At 37.6% G+C, this 27,896-nt stretch overlaps 1 protein-coding gene across 3 annotated transcripts in view; it reads right to left on the reverse strand.

Moving 5' to 3' along the window:
• Positions 1–27,896, reverse strand: part of DDX10 (DEAD-box helicase 10) — a 292,818-nt gene that overhangs the window by 80,882 nt on the left and 184,040 nt on the right. For 2 of the 3 annotated variants that reach the window (XM_021926516.2, XM_009187219.4), the window contains exon 16: positions 27,333–27,389. In XM_021926516.2, coding sequence (XP_021782208.2) covers positions 27,333–27,389 — 57 coding nt within the window. Of the gene's footprint in view, positions 1–209; positions 6,328–27,332; positions 27,390–27,896 lie in introns of those variants that run through there. The other variant, XM_021926517.2, reaches the window with a different exon arrangement.

Here is a 27,896-nt window from a genome sequence, read left to right on the forward strand (position 1 = left end):
ATTGAGACCATCCTGGCTAACATGGTGAAAAACCCTGTCTCTACTAACATACAAAAAAAATTAGCCAGGTGTGGTGGCGTGCACCTGTAGTCCCAGCTACCTGGAATGCTGAGGCAGGGGAATCACTTTGATCCCGGGAGGCGAGGGTTGCAGTGAGCTGAGATCGCACCACTGCACTCTAGTCTGGCAACAAAGCAAGACTCCGTCTCCAAAAAAAAAAAAAAAGAGAGAGAGACTTAGAAAATTTCCACAGTAAAAAAAGTGTTCTATCCTCAATTCTAGTGAGTGCCAAACATGGAACACTATGGAAGTTAACAAAAGCAAAAGTATTTCAGTTGCATTTAGCGGCTATTCACTACCATAGGTCACTAAATTACAGTTTAGCAGTTAAATAATTTTTGTAAGTTCACATACATAGTAAGTTTTCAAACTGAGATAAAAAAAAACAAAAAGAAAAACCATGTTCATCTCTAATGCACAAGTTCTTTGCACTAACATATAGCTTTGACAACCAAATGACAAAGGAAAGCAAGTATTTACCACAGCAGTTCATGTTGGAATAAATCTAAGAAGTTTTTAATATAGAGAATCCCATGATAACATGTCAAATAATGACCCTCATCGGAAAGAACCAAGTGAAACATTATAGGAAGTCTTTGTCACAAGACTTGATGGGTTATTGTGGCAGAAACAAGGAGAATTATTTTTAAATAATCATAATTTAATTTCAAAAGGAAAATTAAATTGCCACATTAGGGAAAGAAAACAAGAAAAGAAAACCAATACAAAAACTATAATTCAGTGGAAATAACAGTAGCTGGCCAAAAGAAATGAGTGAAAAAAGACATGAAAACTTTCTGTTGCTGTAGTGATGGTGTGGTATATACATCTATATTCACAAATAAACTTTTGACATGTAATCTCCAGTTCACTGAGGCAACTCGTTCTTCACAAGAGGATGCTTCAGTGCATCTCAGCTGAGTTGCCTTTTCTTCCAGGGAGAAACAGATGAACAAACAAAAATTTTGGTCCAATCTATCTTTTCTTTATAAAAACCTTTCCATATTTGGAAATGGAAAGTCATTACATTGAAACATCTTGTCCTGTATACAAATCCAATATGCCTGTCTTTGTATAACATTCAATGACAATCAAATATGGTATTTTGTCATGGAAAATATTTTCAAATAAGTAGATGAAAAAACAGCTTTCCTTTAAAGCTTCCTTCATCTGAAAGAAAAGGAGGGAGGGAGGGAAAAAGAAATCACTAAGGTACAAACAGAAGCAAGATAAAGAAAAGGAAAAAGACACATTTGCTAGCCCCATCCAGCTGTGCCTTAATAAGCCTTCTTGATGTAAACTTATTTTCCTCAGGCTAGACTGTTTCACTTCAAATGATGAGATAAACTCTGCCAGATTTGGAAAGCTACAACAAATGGCAAAGCAAATGGGAACTGTGCTTTTCTACCTACTCCTTACCAAGACAAAATTCTCCACGCCAGGGAGCTATACAAGTGTCTTCCACAGGATTCCCATAGTGAAGTCTGTATCTACTCAGGTCCACAAGTTTAGACTAGGAAATATATATCTTTTACACATCAAATGTAAACAATGCAAACTTATCTTCAAAAGGCACCCCCCATCCTCACAATAAGTCTCTAACAGAAGCTTGATTTGTACAAATATTTTAGAAATTCAATGAAGATCTTTACAGCAACTATGCTGTAACAATAGGCTTCTAAGTGTGATTGAGATTTGGATATAACACTTCTGGAATCTCATTTGGTCATTAAAATGAAAAAGTAAAAATACTTTTTCTATAACCAAAAGTATTACATAAATTTAAAGAACTATAAATATACACAACTTACTAGACTTTTTACTTTCCCAGAATAATGTCTAGATCATGGAAAATAAAAGACAAACAGTGCTGATAACTTTCAAAGAATCATAAATATGAAGCAACCACAGAAATTTATATTCAAGTTTGCACCAAGATTTAATCTGAAAACATTATTTTGAAAAGTTAAGTATAGTATATAAAAACACCCACAAGACAACCAGGACTTCATCCATTTACGCTTTTCACAATGGGGGCTATATATTCAGAGTTTTGAATTTTCCAGAATATTTTTGATTGTTTATGAAGACAATATGCCAAGCTTTGGCCTTCTGTTCTCAGTGTTTACAGCCATCTCTTCAAAGAACCCAAGAACTAGCAAAGGTTCGGGAGGTCAACTGGACTAACCACTATCAAACCAAGAATTTTCTTTATAAGGGAGGTTTTCGACTTTTATTTGGACACAGCTAGTAGTGATGGCGAGACAACACTGAAATCTCTCTAAAAACTTCAAGGAAAGCTGCCACATTTTAACACCCATATGTTGGTCTTTGATATGACTTCTACAATAATCAAAAAAAGGATGCGATTTCTCTCTTCTAGAAAAGTGGGGTAAGAGAGGGAACTAATTTGTGGACAAGTCTGTAAGTGCCGTGTACTAACAGGTGCTGCACAAGTGTTATCTCACTTATTTTTTTTTTTTTTTTAGCAACTTTAGAGTTTAGGTACTAATATAGCTCGACTTTACAAAGGAAAAAACTTAGGCTCAGAGAGTTTAAGAAACTTGTTCAAGATCACACAGCTAATAAATAAACTGGGTTTTAATCCAGGTCTGTGTGTCTCAAAAGTCAATGTTTTCCCTTCCTAAGTATCTTCTGGGCGAAACTAATTAAATATCCATAGTTCCTCTGTAACTGTGGATATAGTTACATACAGTATGTTCCTCATACCTCATGGCTCCAAAGGCCCCTCGCCATTTTGTCTGCTGATGTGGCATAGAGGGAAAAAAGGTATGAAGTCTGAGGTTTTTCCTGGTACATAACTTATGTACAACTTCAGATGAGTCATTTAACCTGTCTGACCTTCAGGCTCCTCATTTGATGACAGAAAATAACAAATGTCAGATATAACATGGTAACAGGAAGGTACTCCCAATGGACCTAAAAATGAGTGAAAAAAAGACTATTGTGTAAGAGTTAAACCACAAAAATCAACATCAAATCAGAAATACACAAATAATTATTAGATTCAAACTATCATGTGATATTACTGTTTTTATCAAGAGTCAATTATCAGTATTTTTTTTTAAAGATTCAACCTAATATTTTTTAAAGATTCAACCTACTACTTTTCAAAGATTCAACCTAACATTCTCGGAGAATATATAATATTCTCCAAGGTTCTATTTTCTTTACGTGCAAACCTGGAAGAACGTCACATGCTCTAGTGTACATAACAGCCTTAGTCACTCTAAGTTAGGTTCCCATGGTCTTATAAGCTAGGCAACATCTGTATGAAAATAAACAGTAAAACCCACAGATACTTTCCGGAGATTCATTATTTGGCCTTTCCAACCTCACTGACTATCTCCAGTTCCTGCTAATACAACAGTAACCACCTCCTTGCAAACGGCAGCAGTAAGAAGCTAACCAATAGGACCGCAAAACGTGAAAGTGCTTCATGAACTGGGAAGCCAAAGCCGACGTTAGTTATTATATTGGATGATAGTTTTATATTCTTCCTGTGGAAACAAAGATCCTCTCTTTTTCTAACTGCTCTCCTGGACACCTGGTCATTTGTTGTGGATGAATATTAGTACATTACAGGCACTATTCTTCATCCGTGCACTTAACACATCAGCAGCCACAAAAGGCATTCTGATGAGAGCTTAAAAATTGCAACAACAAATCTCTTGCTGAGAGACCCTTCTAAGTTTACAACCCCTGAAACTGTTCTTCTATAATGACAGAAAAAAGGCTACAGGGAGTTCTAAAAATGGGATTAGAAGTACCTGCAATTTTTCACAAGCTTGTGACCCATCAAACCTGGTTTCTACCAGGATCTGCACTTTCAAATCATGACTCATTAAGTTCTCAATGTAGACAAAGGGCTAAGATACAAGAAGTCTAATTTTAAAAATACGTGTATTAGAACTTTGGAAATGTGTGTGTCAGACAACCAGCACAGATTGACTAAACTCAGCCAGTCTCTTTTCCTTTAAATCAGAATTAAAATGTCATACACAGTAATGCAGGCTCCATAGAAACTTTATGGTTCTATGGTTTCTTGGGTTAGGGTTATTTCTTCAAATAGGCAAAACCTCCTCCTGGCTCCATAATCCCATTTTATTGGTTGTTTAACTTTAGTTGTGGTAACTTTACATGCATTACTTCATTTAATTCCCCCAAACAGTGCTATGAAATAGGTACTATTTTTACCTTCATTATATAAATGGGGAAATTGCACAATGGGTTTAAATAACTTGCACAAGAATTCAAACCCAGACATTCTGATTCCAGAGCCTCTTTTTCGCCAATAAAGGAACTCAGCTGAAGTACTACAGCATTTCACTAATTCAAACCCCGTTATTCTGGCATTGACAGTTTAAAAAAAAAACAAGTCTGGCTGAAATGAGCTTTTGAGATGTCAAGTAAGGCTGGATTTGTCAGGAGGTTAGAAAGGTTTTAGAGCTACTGAAGAGATAAAACTATTCTCAAGGACCTTCAAATATCTCAGAGCACCCACTCTAAAAGCAACTGTCACTTGTAATCCCAGCATTTTGGGAGACTGAGGTGGGAGGATGGTTTAAAGCCAAATGTTCAAGAACAGACTGGGCAACAAATCAAGACCCCCCATCTTAAAAAAAAAATAAAATAAAAATGTTTAAAAAGCAACTGTCATGCTAACAGTCTCTGCTAAACAGTATGTTATTTTCTGCTTCTGATTACTTTCCAACGTAGAGTAATCAACAGAATTATGAGTTTCTGAGTGTCTTGAAAGGTCTTGGGATCTGTTTCATCCGAACTTCCACTAAGGGCAGAAATGCCTTGCTTCAATGAAAATGGCATCTAAAGTAGAGACAGTGTGCAGCACACTTCCCTCATGAGGGGGGCTCATTCTGTTTCTCAACAGTTCTAACTATCATGCAGTTTTTCCACTAAGCAACTTTTAAAAAAAAATTTATTTTAAGCAAATTTCAATCTTCATCACATACAGTCTTTTTTTTCCTATAAGTCCAGTCATCTAGGGTGAACCACTGATTTTACTGCATATCTTGAGCTATAAAACACTGTAGAGTTATTGTTTTTCCTGCTTTTATGAAAACATCACACAAAGCAATATACCCTCTGACTCTCAGCAATCTTGCAGATTAAATAGAATGCATCTTCCCTTAGGTCAAGTAGGTAGCTACTTGGTTAGCTACAACATCTAACAGAAATAGATCCTTTGCAATTATTTGAATGAAACAAGTTCATGTACTGTTTGATCCAATTTAGTCCAATACCTACGAGAATGGAAGATTAATAGAGTAATTTACTTGGGATTAGTGATTTACAGTCTGTGCTGTAATAAAACTATAATGATCTATAATCTATACTTTCTCATAAATAGCTTTGTATTGCAAATAAAACATTTGAGGGATGTTCTGGTCCAAGCAAAATGCCTAGACAGTGCACATGTATGTCGGATGGCCTTAAGTCTGAATTCTCCTTCTTGGACAATCAGTCATTCAATCTCTCTGGGAAGAGGTTTTATGAAAGAAATTTGAGATTCTTTACAAGGAAAAAAGAGAAGATGCAGACCACTAAAGAATTTGTCCAAAAGAAGGTGTTCTCAGAAAGATAAAAGGTTTCTTGCTTGGGACAGGCAGGACAATATTATAAGACAAAGATAACCATAGATTATCAGGGGGAAACAATCCTATAATGGCTTACTCCTATAATAAATGGGTTGTTTAGTTTAGTCATTCAAAAACATCTTTCTCTGAACTATCAGGCATAACACATCTGTACATCTAAAGCTGAGAGTGAAAAGGAAAAAAGAAAAATATTATAATTTTTGTTCCCAAGGGGACAGAGGCAACATACTCATTTTTGATAAATATGCTACTCATGGACAACGTGTCAAGTTTTTCTCAAACTTGACCTTCAGACAATTAAGACATCCTTGTCTACCTACTTGGAAAAACAATATATCATGACTCAATTTTTTACTCTAACAAAGGGGTCACTTAGTCCATACTTAAATATCATATTACCCTAACACAAGATGACAATGCAAAATTTGCTGATCTTGCACTGATTCATGTGAGAGTCATAAAGAATTGTGTGAGCACTCAGGATGATTTAAATATGAATTATGCCCATTATGTTTATTCCATAAACACTCACAGATTTTATTCCAGGCCTCCTCCTGAGCAGTGGCTCCTGATCTCAAGTCACAACACAGCCCATATTTAATGAGGGTAATTCCTAGTTTTCAGAAGCCTTTATAATATGAGAGCAGAAGAGGTGGGAGGAGTGGGAAAGTGAGAGAATGGAAGGGAAGGAGAATGACCATAAGAGAAAGGGAAATGGGAGGGGGGGAAATGGAAATTAGCATCCATATTTTTAAGAAAACATATTTGAATCTGCCCCAAAAAATACTGCTATAGAGAAATACTATCAAATATTTTCACAAATTCAAACACACACATCCCACTGGGTGCCACAATTAACTTACAAACTCTTCTAAAACAAACGATACTAGTGCCAGAAATAATAGAAGTCAGTTGAGAAGCTAGTACACTGAACCAAAATGGACTCCTATTTTTGTTGTTAAAACAAGTTTGTTTTGCAAACCAAAGCTGTCTAAATCTGGGGAGAATATTATCTCAAAGTATCCCTGATTTTGTGGAACTTAAAATACTTTTTATAAACTACGCCCGCATCCTTCCATCCCCTACACAAACTTATATAAGTGCTAATTTCAAGGGAATGAGGGCTGTTTTCTTAAGTATTTTATGCTTGTATCAATTTGCTTTTCTCTGAAATAGCCAAACACAGTAGAAAATGCTTGTTTTATAGACACAAAAATAGAACACAATGATCTTAAAGGATATTCAGTGCAAATAACCACTTAATGGAAAATTAATTATGTAAAATTGACTTTGAGTACAGTCAGTCATCAATCTCTTTTATGCATTTGTGATTTATCTTGATATAATATTGTACCAGTGTTTGGTATCCACAGAAACATTTGAGAAGATGAGTTTAAAAACATACAGAACAAAAGTAAGAATCAAGATTACTGCAAGATCGTTAACTCTTAGGGCAAATTCAGAATGTTACAATGAATGTCATTTTAGTAAATTGCTACTAGCAATGCAATCATTTGTTAACTTAAATTTCTTAGTACCTCACTAAAACTCCTTTACACATAAACAAGGGGGAGACATTCACCCTATCAAAGCTTAATTATTATTATTATTTTTTTTTTTTTGAGGTGGCCCAGGCTGGAGTGCAATGGCATGAACTTGGCTCACCACAACCTCCGCCTCCCAGGTTCAAGCGATTCTCCTGCCTCAGTCTCCCAAGTAGCTGGGATTACAGGCATGTGCCACCACGCCTGGCTAGTTTTGTATTTTTAGTAGAGATAGGGTTTGTCCATGTTGGTCAGACTGGTCTCAAACTCCCAACCTCAGGTGATCCACCCGCCTCGGCCTCCCAAAGTGCTGAGATTAGAGGTGTGAGCCACCGCACCCGGCCCAAAGCTCAATTTTTTAAATTAGTGGGACGGTTAAGGAGGAGGATGGAGTTGGGGTGTAGGCAAATGGATGGTACAGAGGAAGCAGAGCTAAAATTTGTTTTTAATTCTAGACCAGTGGAAGGAAAATATTTTTTTTTTTTTCTCAGTGCTAGGGTGACCAGTAGAGTATGCTGGAAAGAAAAGGGGATGAATAAAATGCAATGAGGCATTACATTATAATTCAAATTTTTCTACCAGCAGGAGTTTATGTGTTCTGGAGTTCCAAGCCCCCACCAGAGGGCAGGATGCCCGTTCCCATAGAAGCTGAAGGCATCTTTGAGTTACAATAAAGGTGATCACACCTGGGTTTGCCCAGGACAGTTATTTTGGTAGAATTAGTCACTGCAACCCCTTTCACTCACCAAAGTATCCTGTTGTATGATACTTTATATGGGCATCCTAAGTGATAATGGAAATCAACCACAGTATAGAACATCTTTTCTATGGGGGAAAAAATGTTCCAGTTTACATATGAACTCAGAGACAAAGTGTATAATTAGAGATTGTCCATGTGTGCTAACATCTATCTGGGTCCAGTTAACACTGCTTTCTAGCCCTCCCCCTCTTTATTTTGTTTTACTGTTCTGCCTCTGAAAGGATTCTGAAACATCCCTAGAGTTATTATGCCTTTCAATAAACAGTATGCTATAATTCTTCAATTTTGACACTATTTTGGAAGTGTCACAATGAAAACAAGAAACTGTATTAAAGAGTTACTGCTTCTTTCACTCGATAAATACTCAGTACCTACTGTTTGCTCGTATCAGGCTAGGCACTGGTGATTCAGCAGTGAACAAAACAAAGTCCCTGTCCTGAGTTTCCTATTCTAGTGATGGTAAAAACAAGCAACAACAAACTAGTATGTATTTATATATTGCCTGGTAGAAAGGAGTACCATGGAGAAAAATAAATCAGGGTAGGAGAATACAGGATAAGAGGAGGTTGCTATTTTGCATCAGGAAATCAGTGAATACTTCTCTAGTAAAGTTATGTTTTAGCAGAAATCTGGAGACAGTAAGGAAACAAATAACAAAGCTATCTGGTGACACCAAGAGCAAAGGCCAGAATCTGCTTGGTGCATTTGAGGAGTAATTAGACAGTCTGAAGTTACACAAGTTAGTGACAGAACAATGGGAAATAAGACCAGAGAAGGAGCTGGAAGCTAGATCATATGTGAACTTTGTAGCTTTTGTGACAAATTAGACAGGGAAACTCTTAAAGGATGGGGTTCTGAGCAGAAGAATTATAAAATGCGACTTACTTTTAAAGGCTCATTCTGGCTACTATAATTAAGAATAAACTGGGGATAGGAGAGTGGGAGGATAAGAGAAAGAAGACTAGCAGACTAGTTAGAAGACTGCTACAATTAGTAATTCATGTTACAGATTATGGTGACTTGGACGATAGGCATAGCAGGAGTGTTAAAAAGTGGTTAAACTCTGGATCTATTTTTAATAGTTTTTATTTTTAAATAATTGTAGATTTACAAGAAACTTTCAAAGGTAGTACAGAATTCCCATATACCCCTTATGCAGGTTTCTCCTATTGTAATTTTATAGTCTATTTCTCCCAACCAAGAAACTAACACTGGTATATTACTATTAACTAAACTCTAGATGCTATGTGGACTTCACCAAATTTTCTCATCTACTTTTAAGATACAGTCAAATAGGATTTGCAAATAAATTGTGGTGCAGTATAATAATGAAAGAAGTGAAGGCTATCTCTAGGGTTTCTCCTGAGCAAGTGAAAGAATGAAGTAAGTTCTTCAATTTCAGCCTTCTCCTAATTCATATTCACATTTTACCATAATTTTCTATAATGAAAGTAAAAATCTCCACTGCCAAAATTGCAGTTAAAATCTTAAAAAATGAACACATTGCAGAAAGCAATGAGTCAGTATCGATATACTGACTCATAAAATAAAAGTTTGAACATATCAAACTTTTCTTGTTAAAAAAACAAAAATTCTTTTGGCAAAATTATAGGACATCACAAAAGCACAAAAATAAGATTTTAAAGTTTACTTGTAAACATGAATAATCCACAGTCTGCTCAGACTGAAATTTACAGCAAGACTTACTCATTGAATGAATTTTAGAAGGGTAAGAAATTCCCCAAAAATAAAATGTTAAAGAAAACTTATCAATAAAATGCAGAACAATCTGCATCAAAATGGAAGACTCGGTCACATCTGTAACAATTCACACTTGACAAAAGACCTGCTGACATGTCTTATTCCAAATGATATGCTTCTAAAGTTCAAATATGAGTATTTTTAGATTTCAACGTTAAACAATGAAAAATGCTTTCTCAATTCAGCTTCTTTCAAAGAGAAGATGAGTGATGAAAACGATCATAGGCCATGACAGAGCATAATGGCAATTTTATGCCCTGGTCTTGCCGGGTAAATGGGCTGGAATTTTACAAGATAACTTTAAAAAAAAAAAAAAAATAGTTTAAAAATTAAAGAATCAGAGCTTAGAATGCATGTGCATGGCTTTTAATACACAAGTAAATTCATCAAGCAATTATTTGGGTTTTCCTTTAATTCTTCATCTAACTTCTCCCCCTTCCATGTCCATCCTTATCACTATTTCTTGCCCAGGTTTTTGAAAAGGAGAGTTTACCTTAGCTTTTTCTCCTACTCACTGTCAGGCAGTCACGGGAGAAAAAAAAGGAAAAAAAAAGAGCTTAATTCTTAATTGTGGCTGGGGATTTACCTCTTTGACCCTCAGTTTTTTCATCTGTATAAATGCAATAGATAGTTCCTCTTACCTTCATCTCAAGATTATTATGGGTAATGAATTAAGTAACATATGTGAAAGTTATTCACAAACTGTTAAGGAGCTCTGCTAGGGTATTACTGACATATTACAGTACTGGCACAAAGACATAGTTATGTTAGCAACCTGACACAAATTCTTCAAGGACTTTTGTTGCCTAGATCAGAGAACATTGGCACTGGAGAACATTTGGAATATAACCACAACATACCCCTCTAGCTTTGCCTCTCCATAAAATAATCCACTTTCAACTAATATTAGACCAGCGTCATTAAACTCATTAGAGTATCAACTCAGTGTATCATGAAGCCATCAGCAGATTGTGACCATCATTTTATAAAAAGAAAATAGAATGAAATAGAAAATTTTGAGCACGTGGCACATAGTAAGGGTATGTTATCATTTTGTGAAATTTTTCTTTTAATGTTGTGTGTACATGTTACCAGGAAGTGATGAAAAATGTATTTCTTACTCTAAAGTGTAGCCCCCCCGCCCCCAAAATGTGGAAATCCCTACACTGAACTCCCTACTCTTCCACAGCCATACCTTCACGGTCTTCAATCGTCCAGCCATACTGATAACGTTCCTTGCACCCAGAATGCCCTTCTACCTAAGCTTTCTGGATCTCCTTTCCTTATCTGAAAAATGGAGGTAGCACAAACAGCATTTCACAATGCTGCTATGAAAGTCCTTTGTTATTAGGTATTAAATGACATAAGGCCCCCCCAAATTTTTTTCTGCCCCTTCTTTCCTGACTGCAAACCTCCATGACAAGGTAAAGAAATATAGTCAGTAGTCTTAAGAACTGGAGGCAAAAGAAAAATGAATCTGGTTCAGTATATGCAAAGCTATAATATCTAGAAAACTAGGAGTTTCCTCAAGCTACCATTCAAATGAAAGAGATCTTTAAGTCAGAGATCTTAAGTCAGGAGGGCTGCCTGAAGACAGATCATTAACTTATTATTTCCTTGATGTTGGAGGAAAAGCATTGTAATTATCAGTGTTATAACAAAGTAATGCACTCTAGGTCCAGAGAGATTTCTGGGGACTCTGTGCCCCTACTACTGTGTTGTAAAGTCATGATATCTATTTCGTTAATAATTTTCCTATACATTTTCCTTGCTGCCCGTTACCATGTTTCACTTTCTGATAAGGGACTGGCCTTTAACAGACTACATGTTCTAATTTGCTACTTATCTTCTGCAGTGTTATAACTCACAAAACCATGTATGTTAGGACCGACTAAAATGAAAATTAGTGTGTATGGGTGTGGGCCTTGCCTGGAGGCAGAATGAATGTACTCCATACACACAGATGTCATCACTTCTATGTTGACTGACAGAGGCATTTTGTTCACTTCCAGGTTCTTGACTATGGTAGTTAATTTTCAAAACAGTGTTATATTTTATCATGGATGAGACTAGATCTCAGTTTTAAAAATTATTGGCCTAAATTGAACAACCAAAATTTCCCAAGGTAGAGTGTCAAATAAAGTTCTGGCTTGCTCTTCAAAGTTCAAACTTTCTACTCAAACTAGTGAATAAATGCATATGTGCGTGAACATACATTCCTACTTCTCTCAAGTCTTCAGTGACTACTGCTTACTCCATATACCTCAAACTACTTACTATAACTATAATTCTTAATATTCAAAGCCCTCTATTTTAACTTGTACTGCTCTACTTTAAGAATCTCTACTTTTCAGGTAAAATACTGCTGGTAATAACTTGTGACTTAATATTTCCTTTTGTTTGATGTTAACCTAGCACATTTGATCCCACTTATTGTTAGTATAATATTTCCATGGTTCATTACTATGAAAGAACTTTCACGAACACTCATCTTGATTTATGCTTCAAGGCCTGACTCAAATGCCCTCCCTGGGATGCTTTCTTTTGTGAATCCTACAAGTCAAAATTTATACCAGTCACAAGTGGTGCTTCTATAACGATGTCCATTATTTTATCTTTTACTGACCTGCCTTACAGAACAGAAGCTAAATGTTAAGATTTTGGAGTTGGTCACGTACTAAATGTCAGTCCTTGAGTAAATTTAACTTACTTAAGCCTCAGGTCCCTCATCTGTCAAAATGTGTTGATAATACCTACATGTGAGGACTAAATGACATGCCTTAGCACAGTGTATGGTACGCAATAGTTCAATACTGGCAGCTATTAAAAATTGTCCTCTGTTATAGATCTTAGTTCTTCCTAAAGCATTCAGCACATGGTAAGTGCCAAGTTTTGGAAACCTCATCTCTCCGAATATCTCCATGTTCCAGTCAGTTACTGATATTTTACAGGTATACTTATTGAATAAAATGTCCTTTCCACCTATTCACAGTCCTGCCCAGGACTTAACATCTCAACTACTGAAATGGTCTCCTAACTGACTTTCCCAGCTGCTCCAGCCCTCCCCATCAAATCACACAGTGCAAACAAAATTGATCTTATTAACATAAAAATAATACTCTCATTGCCAAATCCTATGTTTGTTTACAGTTCTCAACCTACTTCATCTCCTTGTGGCACTCCTGTCCAAGTCCTCCTTTAAATTCTCTTTTCATACTTCCCTGAAAAATATACCAGTTTTCCCAGCTGCTTTTCATCTGCCTGTTCCTTAACTGTTGCTATTCTCCAGGATTTGTGACCTGGCTCTTTCTCTCATTCACTCTCCAGAGTCCAACTACCAAACTGGAATTCGGAATCCACTATACACAAGGAGGTATACAACCTTCTATACTAAAATTTCTTCTTCTGTTAAATGGGGATAACATTATTACCTATAACTTCAAGAGCTGAAGTTTGTACACTTAAAATACATTACTTAAACTCCCCCTGGAGTTAGCACTTAGAATACTACCCGACACAGGCCGGGCGTGGTGGCTCACACCTGTAATCCCTGCACTTTAGGAGGCCGACGCGGGTGGATCACAAGGTCAGGAGATCGAGACCATCCTGGCTAACACTGTGAAATCCCGTCTCTACTAAAATATACAAAAAATTAGCCGGGCATGGTGGCGGGCGCCTGTGGTCCCAGCTACTTGGGAGACTGAGGCAGGAGAATGGCATGAACCCGGGAGGCAGAGCTTTCAGTGAACCAAGATCGCACCACTGCACTCCAGCCTGGGTGACAGAGCAAGACTCTGTCTTCCAAAAAAAAAAAAAAGAATGCTACGCAACACATGGAAAATACCAAAGAGATGTTTCATTATTTTTTTTTCCTTTGGATTCAATCATTACATATGTAGACAACTCCCAAAACTTCTCTATCATAGTATTAATTACATTGCTCTACTTACAAATTTCCTCCATTAGACTGTGGGTTCCTTAGAGCAGGCTAATTCTATCGTGGCATTATAAGGGGTAACACATAGTGGGGTACTCAAGAAATGTGTGTATGTGTGTGGAGAAAACAAATGAATCCTTCTAGGGTCATCCTACCACTTATACTGCATTCCCCCACCAAAATCTCAATGCATCCCGCACACTCTCCTGAGTCAGCCCAAATCTTCAACTTGGTGTTCAAGATCCTCTATGATTCACCAATTTCTCCAGCTCCAGCTCCTGTTATTCCTCTTGAGTGCCAGTAAAAAAAAAATGATAAGACCCTCCCCAATCTTACACTTTCCAAAAGCCCCAAGGAGACCAATCAAATCCTTTCTACTGAAATGGTTAGTCTCCTGCTGTATTTCAACCACTGGTAAACATACTATTCAGAATAAGTGACACACCTCGAAAATATGACATGGGAAGGTTAGAAAGGATACAAAAATGATAGATCATCACCTCCTGAAAAACAGAAATCAGAATTGTAGAGTTAAAGGATATATAGTCCTGAACACTTCAAGCAGCATAGTTAAGAGATTTTTCTTAAGGCCACACAGGGATCTACTGCTACCACCAGGATTAGAAATCAGAGACCCAGACTGTTGGACCCTCTGTGTCAGCACTGGTTCCACCTAACGCACCAGGGCCACTCTCTCCCAGTGTGGTCATTCGAAGCATTCTCTCCTTCTTTCAACACTGAGCTAAACACAACAGGATTTACATGTATACCCACCAAGGAGAAACCAAATCCTGCTGCCCCTTGTGTTTTACAAGGCTCTTGGCAATGTATCTCTCATATTCTGATGCCCTTATATCCCAGCATTGGTTTTAGATGGTGTTGAAAAGGGTTCGGGCTAAGAACAACAGGTGCCAGACCGTCTGCAATCAGGCACACTGAAGGACAACTAGAGCCTGGTCATGTTGGGTTTGTAAATAATTTAAGAGACTGGGCTTACATTTACCCTCATATCTTCTAGCAGACATTCTGCCATGGGGGTGTAGCCAAACCAAAAATGGAAAAGGTCTAGCACCTCAGGGTTGTAAGAAGTATACAAGTTGCCAGGCACAGTGGCTCACATCTGTAATCCCAGTACTTTGGAAGGCTGAGGCAAGAGGATCACTTGAGTCCAGTCTGGGCAAAACAGAGAGATCTCATCTCTACAAAAAAATAAACAAAATTAACCAGGTGTGGTGGCATGTATCTGTGGTTCCAGCTACTCAGGAGGCTGAGGTAGGAGAATCACGTGAGCCCAGGAAGTGAACGCTGCAGTGAGCCGAGATCACGCCACTGCACTCCAGCCTGGGCAACAAAGTAAGACCCTGTTACCAAAAAAAAAAGTATAGAAGTTGATTCTATATATGAATATAGACCACTGGTTCTTAATGGGGTGGTAGTAGTATCTTAATTATACATATATACTGCATGAACACACGTAAATAAGTCCCCTACCCCAGTGATTCTGATGGGAGAAGGGTGAGGACAGAGGAAGCTAAATATGTGCATTGTGAGACATCTTTCAGTGATTCCCAGCCCTGATTGAACCACTGGTTCAGATCCTAAGTATCTGAGAACGAATCTGCCTAAAAAGGCAACATATACTAATGCTGATTAATCATGGCTCACATTTTTTAATGTGATTCATAGCTCACAAAGTCCTTACACATGTATTATCTTCACAAGAACCCTGGAAGGTTGGCAATGCAGGTAACACCACTACTGTTATTCTAAAGAGGAAGCTGAGGCTCGGACGGAGCATGACTGCCTTGGATTCCAAAGCTTACTGGCAAGAACTGAATTTGGACCTCCTATGTCTCAAACCTAATGCTCTTTCAGGAGAGCTCTAACCACCTGGCAGTAAATGATAAAGACTGAATGAACTGAAGCCCAAAATCTGATCTAGCATTACTAATGAACTCACAATATGGACTAGAGTCCCATTCATTCTCATTTTTCTCTTCTGCTTAGAGAGGACAACATTTTTTTTTTCCTTCTCTCACTTTCTGTTCTCCTCAAAGCACCAACCACAAAAACATCATGTACTACTAGCTCTACTGAGTGGGGCAAAAATCTTATGGTTGGATGGATGCCAGGAGGCTGGGATCAATAGTAGTCGTGTTTAGAATTCAGACATGTACGACTCATGTTAAAAGCAATTAAATGAGGCTGAAGCCTTCCAATAATATACTTTCCAAAGAAAGCTGTGCTAATATAAATAAAGGGATGAGCTTGAGAATATATATCATTTCCAACTGAAGGAAATGAGATAATTTTATGAAATAAAAATCAAATGTGTCTGTAGTAAAGGGGAAAACTAATGTACACAGCTGAAAATCAAGATAGGTAAAATAAAACAATTGGTCTTAATTCTAGCAGTAATCATCTTATAATCCAAAGACAGATAAGCAATAGAATTCTTGATAAAAGAACTTTTAGATCATGTATATACCATTTCTGCAGCATTTTCCAAGCTTAACATTTTATCTGGAATCTTATAAAAGATTTATTCCCTCAAGTAAAGACAAAAGTGAGGCTACATGAACAAAAAGTGCCTACTTCCCCCTTAATAATATCATAAACTCTTAGTATCGGACCAGACAGAGTCCAGGTACATTACAGATACTAAGTACCTTTACTCTGTAGATGGTGAAAGCAAAGAAATAAATATTTAATTCACATAAGGTGTACATGGAAAAATAAATAAGGTACATTACAGATACTAAGTACCTTTAGCCTGTAGATGGTGAAAGGAAAGAAATAAATATTTAATTCACATAAGATGCACATGGAAAAATAAAAAATAACCAGAATCTATGATAAGAATGAGGTAAGTCAAATGAATATGCCTCCTCATGGGAAAATAGTCACTTCTTTATTAGATGATCTTTCAGGCTTTGTATGTTTCTGAATTTCTATGGTCAGTTACTATTCATCTATTTCAATTTATAAAGTTACAGTAGTCACATATAATGATCTCTCAGACCAATGTCCCTTTCATCACCCTTGTGTTCTTTATTCTAAATAAATGCCAATTCAACAGCTCTTAGTGTCCTATCAGACAGCATGAAGAGTAGAGATCTCCAGAACATTCCAAGGCCACCACATCACCTCATAAGTTTAGAGCAAAAACTAAAACTCACTGGGATGTGGAGGAGGTTAAATGTCTCTGAACAGCATAATGATGACCACACTCCTCCTTATTTAAAAAATAGAATTTTTTCATTTTAATTTACACCAGAGTCAAAATAAAGCTCATTTTCTCATTAGGGGAAATTGTTTTTTAAGTTTTTTAAGTTTTAGGAGGTCAAACATCACACTTCTTGGAACAAGGGGATTTTAAAAGAAATGTGTATTTGAAGAATATGAATTATTAATTGTCTTTCATAGCTTTCATAAAACATGAATGACTCCAGGGACTAACGCTCCTAATGCTTCTAGAATTACAAGAGTTATCCATAATATATTATCTTTCTGAATCTACAGATTAAAATATCTAGGCTGAAAGCATATAAAGAGATCTCATCTTCCCCCACCATTTTTAAAAAGTAATCTTTGGCCGGGCTCAGTGGCTCATGCCTATAATTCCAGCACATTGGGAGGCCAAGGTGGGAGGATCACTTGGTGTCAGGAGTTCATGACCAGCCTAGTCAACAAAGAGATCCTGTTTCTACCAAAAATAAAAATAAAAAATTAGCCAGATTTGGTGGTACATTCTTACAGTCCTCGCTACTCAGGAGGCTAAGGCGGGAGGATTGCTGGAGCCCAGGAGGTCAAGTTTACAGTGAGCTATGATAGTGCCACTACACCACAACCTGGGCGACAGAGTGAGACCTTGTTGATTAGATTGATGAAAGAGAGAGTGAGAGAGAGAGACAGAGAGAGAGAGAGAGAGAGACAGAGAGAGAGAGAGAGAGAGAGAGATGGGGTTTAGTAGAGACGGGGTTTCACCATGTTGCCCAGGCTGGTCTCAAACTCCTGAGCTTTAATTGAAGTATGGCATACCTCCAAAAAAGTGCACAAACCATAGGCTTATAGCTTGATGAATTTTCATAAAGTAAATATACCCCATGTAACTACCACCCAGATTAAGAAATTAGAACACTCTCAAGTTCTCTAGGAGCCCCCCTTCATGCTCCTTCCCAGTAATCACTCCCTCTTTTCCTCAAAGGTAAACTCTAACCCCAAATATTAGTTTTGCTTTTACAAAAAAACCTTTATGTAAATAGAGTATCATAGTATTTACTCTTCTGTCTGGCATCTTTTGCTCAATACCATGTTTCCGAAATTTGTCCGTTATTGGATGTAGCAGTAATTCCTTCATAGCTATATAACAATTCATCATATGACTATCCCACAATTTATCTACCCTACAATTTAGGTTATTTCTAATCTTTGACAGTGATACTTAGTGCTGCTGTGAGAAACACACTCACCCGTCCAAACCCAAAGAATGGACTCAGAGGCACAAAGAATAGCAAAAGTGAGACTTTAATAATGGTCTTACAAGATCAGATGTCTGGTAGGCAGGCACGTCCAGGGCAGTCACAACAGGTAATTTATGTGGGTAGGAAGCATCCAGCAAGGGAGAAAGATGTAGCATGGGAGACTAGGCCAGTCTCTCCTTTACACGTTTTTCTGCCTGCTTTATATTCGCTGGCAGCTGATTAGATTGCGCCCACGAGATTAAGGGTGGATCTGCCTTCCCTAGTCCACTGACTCAAACATTAATCTCTCGGTAACACCCTCACAGACACACCCAGGATCAATACTTTGTATCCTTCAATCCAATCAAGTTGACAAGCAGTATCAACTAGCACAGTAGGAAACTTAGGTCTGTTCTTCTTCTGTGTTCCATCTCTGTTATTTCCTTTTCCTACTGACTTTTTTCTCCTTTAAGATATGCAAGAAATGGGGCCTTCCCTGCCATTTAAGAAATAGTGGTGGCCGGGCACAGTGGATGATGCCTGCAATCCCAGCACTCTGATAGGCCAACGTGGGCAGATCACTTGAGGTCAGGAGTTCAAGACCACCCTGGCCATCACGGCAAAACCCCGTCTGTACTAAAAATAGAAAAAGTAGGTGGGCAAGGTGGCATGTGCCTGTAGTCCCAGCTACTTGGGATAGTAAGGCACAAGAATCACTCCAGCCTGGGAGGCGGAGATGGCAGTAAGCTGAAGTCACGCCACTGCACTCCAACCTGGGTGATGAAGTGAGACTCTGTCTCCCAAAAAAAAGAAAAAAGAGAAAAAAAGTGGCATCCTCCTCCTCCTCCTCCTCCTCTGCCCCATCTTCCCCCTCTTTTCTTCCTCCCTATGACTGACTGTCTTCAATTTTGACTAAGTGTTAAGAGTATGGTTGTTTCTGCTTACATACCATATGGCAGTGCGCTCAATCTTTTTCAGTAGAGGAAGACGTTTAACATCAAACTATTTACAAGATGATAATTCTACAGTGATATATGTCATTTAAGAAAACACAAGACAGAAAATTACTCTGAATTTAGCAAAACAAACAAGTTCATATTTTGTTAATCTTAATATAGCCTTTACATACTTTTAAGGAATGATAATATATATGTATGGTATAGATAACTTATTCACTGTAGAGTCAATGCTGAGATTTTCAGAAATTCCTAGTAATAACATGGAAAACCCACAGAGATTCTTGTACCATAGGCTGAGAATTACTAAAAGCAAGTCTTACAGTAGTTCTCTAGCCCTGCCTTTATTTCTTCACATAAGCAACAGGATTCTGAGTTATGAAGCAAAATATTAGGAAGAAGAAGAAACGAGGAAAGAATCTACATGTTTTTTCCAACTTTGAGACTTTAGTGTACTATATCAGAAATCATGATGATATAATCTTACAACAGCCAGTAATGACTACTAACAGTCAAAAGAATTCCCATCATTTAGACCATTAATGAATGCTAATACATACAAAAATATAGGCAAATGATTGTAAGTATCAGTCTCCACAATCATGATGGTCACATCCACACATACCCACATACACAGTTCTCTACATAGTAGAGCATGTAACCAGTGGAATAACAGACTCAGCCACATAATGAAACTGACCACAATGATTCAAATACAGTTAATTTGTTCTGCTAGATGTGCCTATAAATCCCTAACTCAAGTATATAAATGTCAAATTATCTCTAACTTGACACAAGCTGAATAAACCATGATGAAGTATAAAGGGCATCACCTGGATTGATTTACTGTTTAGGCCGTTTCATTGGAAAGGATCTAAATGACCACCCAACTGAGCAGACTATTAATAATACAACTATTTTCTACAACATAAACAAAGGGATATATACACACATAGCCCTTTTTTTCTAACACCTTACTCAAATTTATTATGAATCTGTTTTCCTCAAGTTTTATCTGGTTAGTACATTTTGCAAGTTTAATAAAAGAAACAGTACTCTGACTCTAACACCAAACATTAGTTCTCTAAGAAGTATTAGAATAAACACATTCTGACAAAGTCATTAAAATTCTGCCTTAAATGAATCTCGTATAATACTCCAAGTGTAACAACAGGTTTGACTTGTTTCCTGAAAAATTTCCTCTTATTCTCAGAATTAATGGCTGCCCTGAACAGGTTTAAGATCATCCTTAACACCCACTGCACAGTCAAGGAGTGCAATCCGACCTGGATCTGAGTGCTAGCTCTCCTACAATCTAACCACATTTGAATAAGGTCACAATTATTCAGGCTACTCACGTTCAACGGCATCAAACGCAACATTCACCATGATACTGTCAACGAAGAAATTTTAGCAGGACCCACTTTTTCGGTCAATCAACAGATATTTATGAGCAAGGAATTGCATTACAGAGTGAAGTCACAACTTCCATGAACATTCAGTTCCAAAGTTGACAGGCAAGGTGAAAATCAACATATCAAATTACCCTAGACTATCCCTTTTACCACCCAGAGTACATATGTATTGCATATGGAATATACTCAGTTTTCCATATGCAACTTGAGGAGTTCGAAGTTAGATAAAAGGAAGGAAGAAAGACAAAATCAATATGCACGTCTTAGGACAACTCATCCTTTAAGAATTCATTAAATTCTTCGCAAATAGGACATGTGTAAAGTCTTCTAATGGAATTCTGATTGCCTATGGAGTTTACTACATTGTTTTAATATTAAGAATCTATCACCTTAATACAAATTCATGGATTTGTTTAACACAAGATGGGGTAGAAGGGAAGTAGCAACTTGGAAAGGGCTGAGTGTGTTAGATACATCCAGTCTGCAGAATGGGAATTTACTGTATAGCATTAACATGTAAAATGTTAACTTTAAGAATGAATATAGTTGCATTTCACTGCTTCAGATATCTACAGAGCATTTATTATGTGCCAACCATGAAAAAAATTCAGCTGCTGCTCTCAAGGAGTTTATAGTCTAGTGATGAGAGACAATCACCAAGTAACACAGCAGAATGATGTACACGAAGTCCGGTGGTCCAGAAAGGAAGAATTTCCCGAGTCGGCCTGAAGGAGGCAGAAAAGGCTTCAAAACGGAAACAGTTCAGAAGAAAAAGCAATGAAGGAGAAGATATCCTAGGCAGAGGGAAAATGTGTATACAATTTAAAAATCAAGAAGATACGAGAATATGGTATGTTTAACTGGTCTTCATGGGCTGGAAGTAATGGTAAATGTTTCCTAATATTTCATCCGTAAGAAAAAAATTAAGCTGCTGGGATTCCAGTGAGATTTTATAGTAACTAATAGGAGATGCACAATAATCTGTATCTGCCTACGGTTCTGTTCTATTTCTTAATGTTCTGTTTCCTAATGTAGCCACTTGTAAAAGAGAACTAATTGTGGATAAGGAGAGCAATTTCAGGAGAAGAAATATTTACTTGCAACTTCTGCTTCAGCTTTTAAGACTCTCGAATGCGAATATTCTTGACTACCTCGGAAATGACCTATGGCCCTAATGCTTCAGAGTCAAGGCTTCAGAGTCATATAAAGCAGATTTGCATCCCGGCTCTGCCATTTCCTAGCTGGATATTCTTGGGAAAGTTACTTCAACTTCCTAAGCTTCAATTTCCTCATCTACAAAATAAAAGGTAAAACATGAGTGACCTCAGCCCTGTTTACAAGGAGATGGCCAACTATGAGCCAGAAAGCCTGCCCTCAGCCGACAAGCACTGTGATGAGCGATAGGAATACAAAGGAAAATAAGAGCCAGAGCCAGAGCCAAAGACAGAGAGAAGTGCAACCACATCAGCGCTGTAATTATTGGAGGTGCTCTACACAGGGGACCACGGGAGTAGTTCCAAAAGCAGGAGCCCGTATGATGTGAGAGAGTCAGAAAAACCTTCATGAAAGGGGTAACCTTTTACACATGCTGACAAGAGGCCCAGAAAGATAAATGCCATGTCCCCAGCCACCCAGAAACTGTAAGACATAGCCTGCTTTTTAGACCTCAGCCCAGAGTTCTTTCCTTACTAAAGGTATTTGCTATTAGTAATTTTCTACGACTAGTTGTTAGATCATGGATCATGGATGACATTTGTTTTTGCATAGAAAAAGAAAAAAAAAGCAACATACAGAAAGAGCATAGGACAATAAACAACAACAGGGAATGAAGATTCAGGAGACCTGAGGGCATATACCAGTTCTGCCACCAAAGAAGCTGTGACATCAGGCAAGTCATTCACTTGCTTTCAGCTCTTATTTGGGTACTTTAAAAGTATTAGCTATGTATGTATACATTTAAGGAAAACAGTATTTCAAACAAAATCTTCCCTGGAAGCTCAAAATGTAAAGAGGAAAATAAAGTTGAGCTGGTCTGGATGAGGACTAAATGGAACCCTAGAGCCCTGCCCGAATAACTCTCTCACGCCGGGGTGGTGGGGGGTGGAGAGGAGAGTCCATAGGTCTCTCAATATAATACTGAAAACCACTGGAGTAGATCAGTGGCTGCCACACTCGCTCTTCAATTTCATGGATCAGAAAAAGCTCAAAAAAGATTTTAAAGAGGTGAAATGGGTTTTTACTTTGCCAAATAATAAGACTTTTTAAAAATTATCAGTATTATTTCATAAATGAAAGGATATTTTAACACCAAAAAAGTAGGAAGAACAAAATATCAAACGAATAAAGTTAGCTTTGCTTTATGAAACTACTGTTCGGTCAGAGAAAAAGTCATTGAAGACCAGTAGATTAGAGAGTCAATCCAGGGCATCTCTCAAGTCTATTTGAGTTTTTCAAGTTTTGCTTTTGGTTTTTTTTTTGGTGGTTTTTTTTTTTTTTTTTTTTTTTTTGGTCTGTTTGTTTGTTTTGTTTTGTTTGAGACAGAGTCTCACTCTGTCACCCAGGCTGGACTGCAGTGGCATGATCTCGGCTCACTGCAGCCTCCACCTCCCAGGTTAAAGTGATTCTCCCACCTCAGCCTCCCAAGTATGCTGGGATTACAGACGCATACCACCACGCCCGGCTAATCTCTGTATTTTTAGTAGAGATAGGGTTTTGCCATGATGGCCAGGCTGGTCTTGAACCCCTCACCTCAGGTGATCCACCCGTCTCGGCCTCCCAAAGTGCTGGGATTACAGGCATGAGCCACCACGCCCAGCCTAGAGTTTTAAAATTAAATAACTACTACTTCTTCAGACCTCCTATTCTGAGAGCTCTAACTTCAACACTACTTTTCTGTTAGTACAGAGATTACTTTAGGTATTCAAGAAACTGTTACCTAAAACCACTATTTGTTAAGTATAAATAAAAACACAATACAAACCAGAAAATAAAAACAAGTAAAAATGTACAACGTCTATAAAACTTCAACCTCGAAATGTATGGCATCATATTAATTTTCCCCACACCTAAAAACTACGAACTATAATCATCATTTTTAATACAGTCAAAGCAACTTTTAACTATTTTAAGTATCTGAGCTCTTTCCTACTCTTTGCTCCTTCACAGTCAGTGTTCAATTTCATCAAGCTCAGATTTTTGTTTAATAAATCACACTTTTGGCCAGGTGGGGTGGCTCATGTCTGTAATCCCAGCACTTTGGGAGGCCAAGGCGGGTGGATCACGGGGTCAGGTGATCAAGACCATCCTGGCTAACACGGTGAAATTCTGTCTCTACTAAAAATACAAAAAATTAGCTGGGCGTGGTGGCGGGCGCCTGTAGTCCCAGCTACTCGGGAGGCTGAGGCACGAGAATCGCTTGAACCTGGGAGGCGGAGGTTGCAGTGAGCCAAGATCGCACCACTGCACTCCAGCCTGGGTGACAGAGCAAGACTCCATCTTAATAAATAAATAAATAAACAAACAAACAAATAAAAATCACACTTTCTTTTCAAAAGTAGCACAGTACTGAGATATTTCTGAGGATCTATTTCCCCAAGTTTTGGCACTGTTGTTCCTTTTCCTTACATTTCTACAAAATCATTCCAGCGACCAAGGACTCCTACTGGCACTTGCGACCCTCAAAGCAAAAGGAAATTTAGCTAGATAATGAGGTAAAGCTGTATTCCAGGATTATGTAACCTCCCTGAACCCAAAAAGCAATGTGGTCTATTGATCACTGCTACAAGTATTTTTCTGGATCTTAGTTTAAAATCTCTAGGTCATAAGAATATATGACATCTTGTTAGCTAAAGTAAAAACAATTCTATTGTGCAGTTCAAAGATTTCTCTGCTAAAGAAAGTTTTGATACCCAAAAGACCTATATTTCCCAAACCACTATTAGGTACCCAGCAAACCTTTGTAACAGTTTCAGCTCCGTATTTATCTTCCATTTCCAATTCTGCACATAACATAATCTAGGCAGAACTTAGATCTATCTTTTAACAAAAAGTCGTATCAGATTCCTGAGAGGTCCATTCCAACTTTAGTTTATCCTACTCACACTTTAAAGCAATTTTTCTTAGAAATACTTTCAATATGCCAGAGAAGAGATTACCAGTAATCATCATTTCTAAAATTGAAAATTCACATTATCATTAAGTTTTCTCTTTTCTGGGAAATAAAGATAATTCCATTAAACTTCACTCAAACACTCGCCCCCACCACACACACACACACACAAATACTGTGTCCTTTATATCCTTCCTTGTATAATAAAATGATGTTTGCTGCACAAAACACAAAACAAGGTAGAAAGACAGCTATGTGAGTCCTCCCTTTCTTACACTTTCAGTTTCTACACAGTGATTGCTTAAAATAGCTATAAACAGCTATGACTACATTTCCTGGTAAATTAAGTCTGCAAGTACCACCTTCTTTGACCATTAAAATACCTTCTGGATATCTTGTAGGTTCAGGGATCAAACGGATGCTCTAGCTGGAATCTGACTGAAGTGATTCAGAAGGCAACATCCTAAGTAACACAACGATTAGGTTTACATAAGAGGATCAACGAGAAGACAAAGTTTACTCAAAAACTAAGTCACATCTGTCATTTGAAGCACACACACTGAGAGAAACCTGGTAATTTACATCATATTTCTCCTTACCTATCACAGAAATTTGTGCCATCGTCCCTTTACCAAATGTTTCCAAATAATATCTTCTGGGTCTGCTTCCAAAAGGCACCTCAAAAGCCATGAGAGCCTTCATCCCCTGTCACTTTCATCTGAAAGGAAGCTAGGTGCAAAAGGTTGGTTTGAGCTCATTCCTTGGGCTCTGTCAGTCAGCCTGAACCTGTCATTGCTGGCAGTCCTCAGTGTCTTAAGGAATGTTTGAGTCCTGGCTGCAAACCAGCCACTGATCCCTCTGGTAATATCACTCTTACAAAAGGGCTGCCATCTCTGAGCACTCAGACAAGGGCTGCGAAATGGAGGTAGCTAAACTATTCAGAGCAATAATAAAACACAGCCTCTGTCTATTTAAAGCTCCTGGCTGAGCTGCAAAGCCATGTCAGCTCTTCTTTCTGTTCTTAGTCCGATCCTTAGTGGTTATACAGAAATGAGACCTTCTCTTGACAAGAAAAATCTTCTTCCTTTTTTAGATGTCAGGAAATAAACACCCAGGACAAACACAGAAGGGGAGTGGGAAATGGAAGGGAGAGTCTGGCGTAAGGAGTTCACTTCAGAGATCAGTCCCCAATGAAAATGCCTGATTCTCACGACTTTACCATTTTTTCATTTCCCCAGCAGACACAGTATTAAAACCAAATATACACATCAATTTACGGGGGAATAAAAGAAGAGGTTTCCAGAAGGATAGCTCAAGGGTGAGAGCAATTTCTTACAGCTTAAACCACCATGGAAAAAAAAAAAATTGAGCATACAGCATCAGTAAGTATAAAAAATAAACTATATTTAGTGATATATACAAACATGCATGAATAAAAACAAAGGAAATACAGTAACAGGGCTTTCTTTAGCTCTAGATTATATCTTTCATCGTACATTTATACATGCAGAAATGAGAGCTTCTTAGTGAAATAAAATAGGTTTATTTTTATGCTGAACATGCAATATTCATAGATATCAAATGCTTTTATTAGATTTAAGATTTTCTTCTTAAATTTCAATCCTTCCCACTACAGCCTCTGAGATCTAGTGTCCCTGCCATGGTGGTTCATGCCTGCACTTTAAAGCATATGCAGAAGCCACCACCTTATTTAGCAGTCAGGCTGCACACACTGGAGCTCTCGTTTTCGGGCACCTTTGAAGACAGAGTGATATTTAATACTGAATATAAGCAGTCTTTTCATCTTACACTGTAGAATAATTGCTTCCCACTTCAGAACTATAGCATGAGTTATCATCTCTGACTTGCTCTCTAAGTGCTATGGCCAGCATGGAAAAAAAAAATGACAAAGAATATTAAGGGCCTCCTCAAGGGAGTTGGAGCTTTGCTAACTGCCAAGAGGAAATCATGGCTAGTCAGAAACTGCACAATGAGATACAGCATGAGAAATGACATACGTTTTTGGGCCCTAGTTCTAGGAAATCATTTCTACTAAATGTCCTCAGAATGCAGAAGCTGAACACTTCTCAGTGACAAACACATTATATAAAAATCATAGCTGCATGTGGACGGTGTTTATAATTATACATACATACTTGAGGAACACTGTACATATGTATTTGCTGAAAAGTATCAGCTACAGACTATAGTAAAAGTGGGAGATACAGAATGCTTTTCTCCTAGATTCTAAGAGCTGAACTGATGCTTTCAGAGTTACCTGTTATCAGGTTGGGTTCACATGGGCTGTCTACCTGAACATGATACAGATGAAAATTCTATCAGGCCTGGCCCACAGAGTCAACTGCCTTTTGTATTTAATAGACACAAAATATAATGGGAAAAAGTGGTGGAGTAAACGAGGCAAACTCAGTAACAACTTATCTTAGGTATTTTTCAGCCTGCACCAGAGAGGAAACAGATGAATACAAGAAAGTGAATAGAAGGCTGCATGGGCTTGACTACAACCAGAATATCATGATATAAAAATGATATATAAAATCCATATTGAAAAGAAGAGGATTTAAATTCCATTTTAACATTACAAGCATTGTTCTTGCCAAAATATAAAATGCTTTTATCAATTCTACCTTAATAGAGCTTGGAAAAGCAAATGTATACAAACCCTTACCTTTGCTTGCCTCTTGTTGGCTTCTCTTCTGGCTTCCCTTTCTTTCAGTCTTTTCTCCTGGAGACAAGGAAGAGGAGAAAAATTAGCAGCATATAACTGGGTATAAAACAGAGTACATATTCATTACAGTTTTATTCCCTAAAGCTAACTAATATGTGACATTCATTTTTCAACAAATATTTACTGACTATGGGATTGGCACAGGTATTCATGTATCATTAAGAATGTGTCAGACAGATCCAAAATCAAATCCCAGTTCTATCACTTACTCTGGCTATGCAATGGTTAGTACTGACTTTCAAATAAAACACACACTAACAGGACAGGTAAAACATAATGTACGATTATACAAGAGACACATCCTAGTGATTACTTGGAGGTTCTAGAAACCAAGTTCAGTGGAAGGAAATGCAAAGGAGAAAAAATAAAAACTCAGAAAGCTTTTGGCTTGCTTATTATCAAAGAGCTTCTTTAGACAATGACCGATCTCAAACCTGGGTCTTCATGTGCCAAATCTAGTGCTTTTTTGCGATACATTCTAATAAAAATAAAAATGTTAATATT

Source organism: Papio anubis, chromosome 12, assembly GCF_008728515.1.
Source record: "Papio anubis isolate 15944 chromosome 12, Panubis1.0, whole genome shotgun sequence".
Lineage (NCBI taxonomy): Eukaryota > Metazoa > Chordata > Mammalia > Primates > Cercopithecidae > Papio > Papio anubis.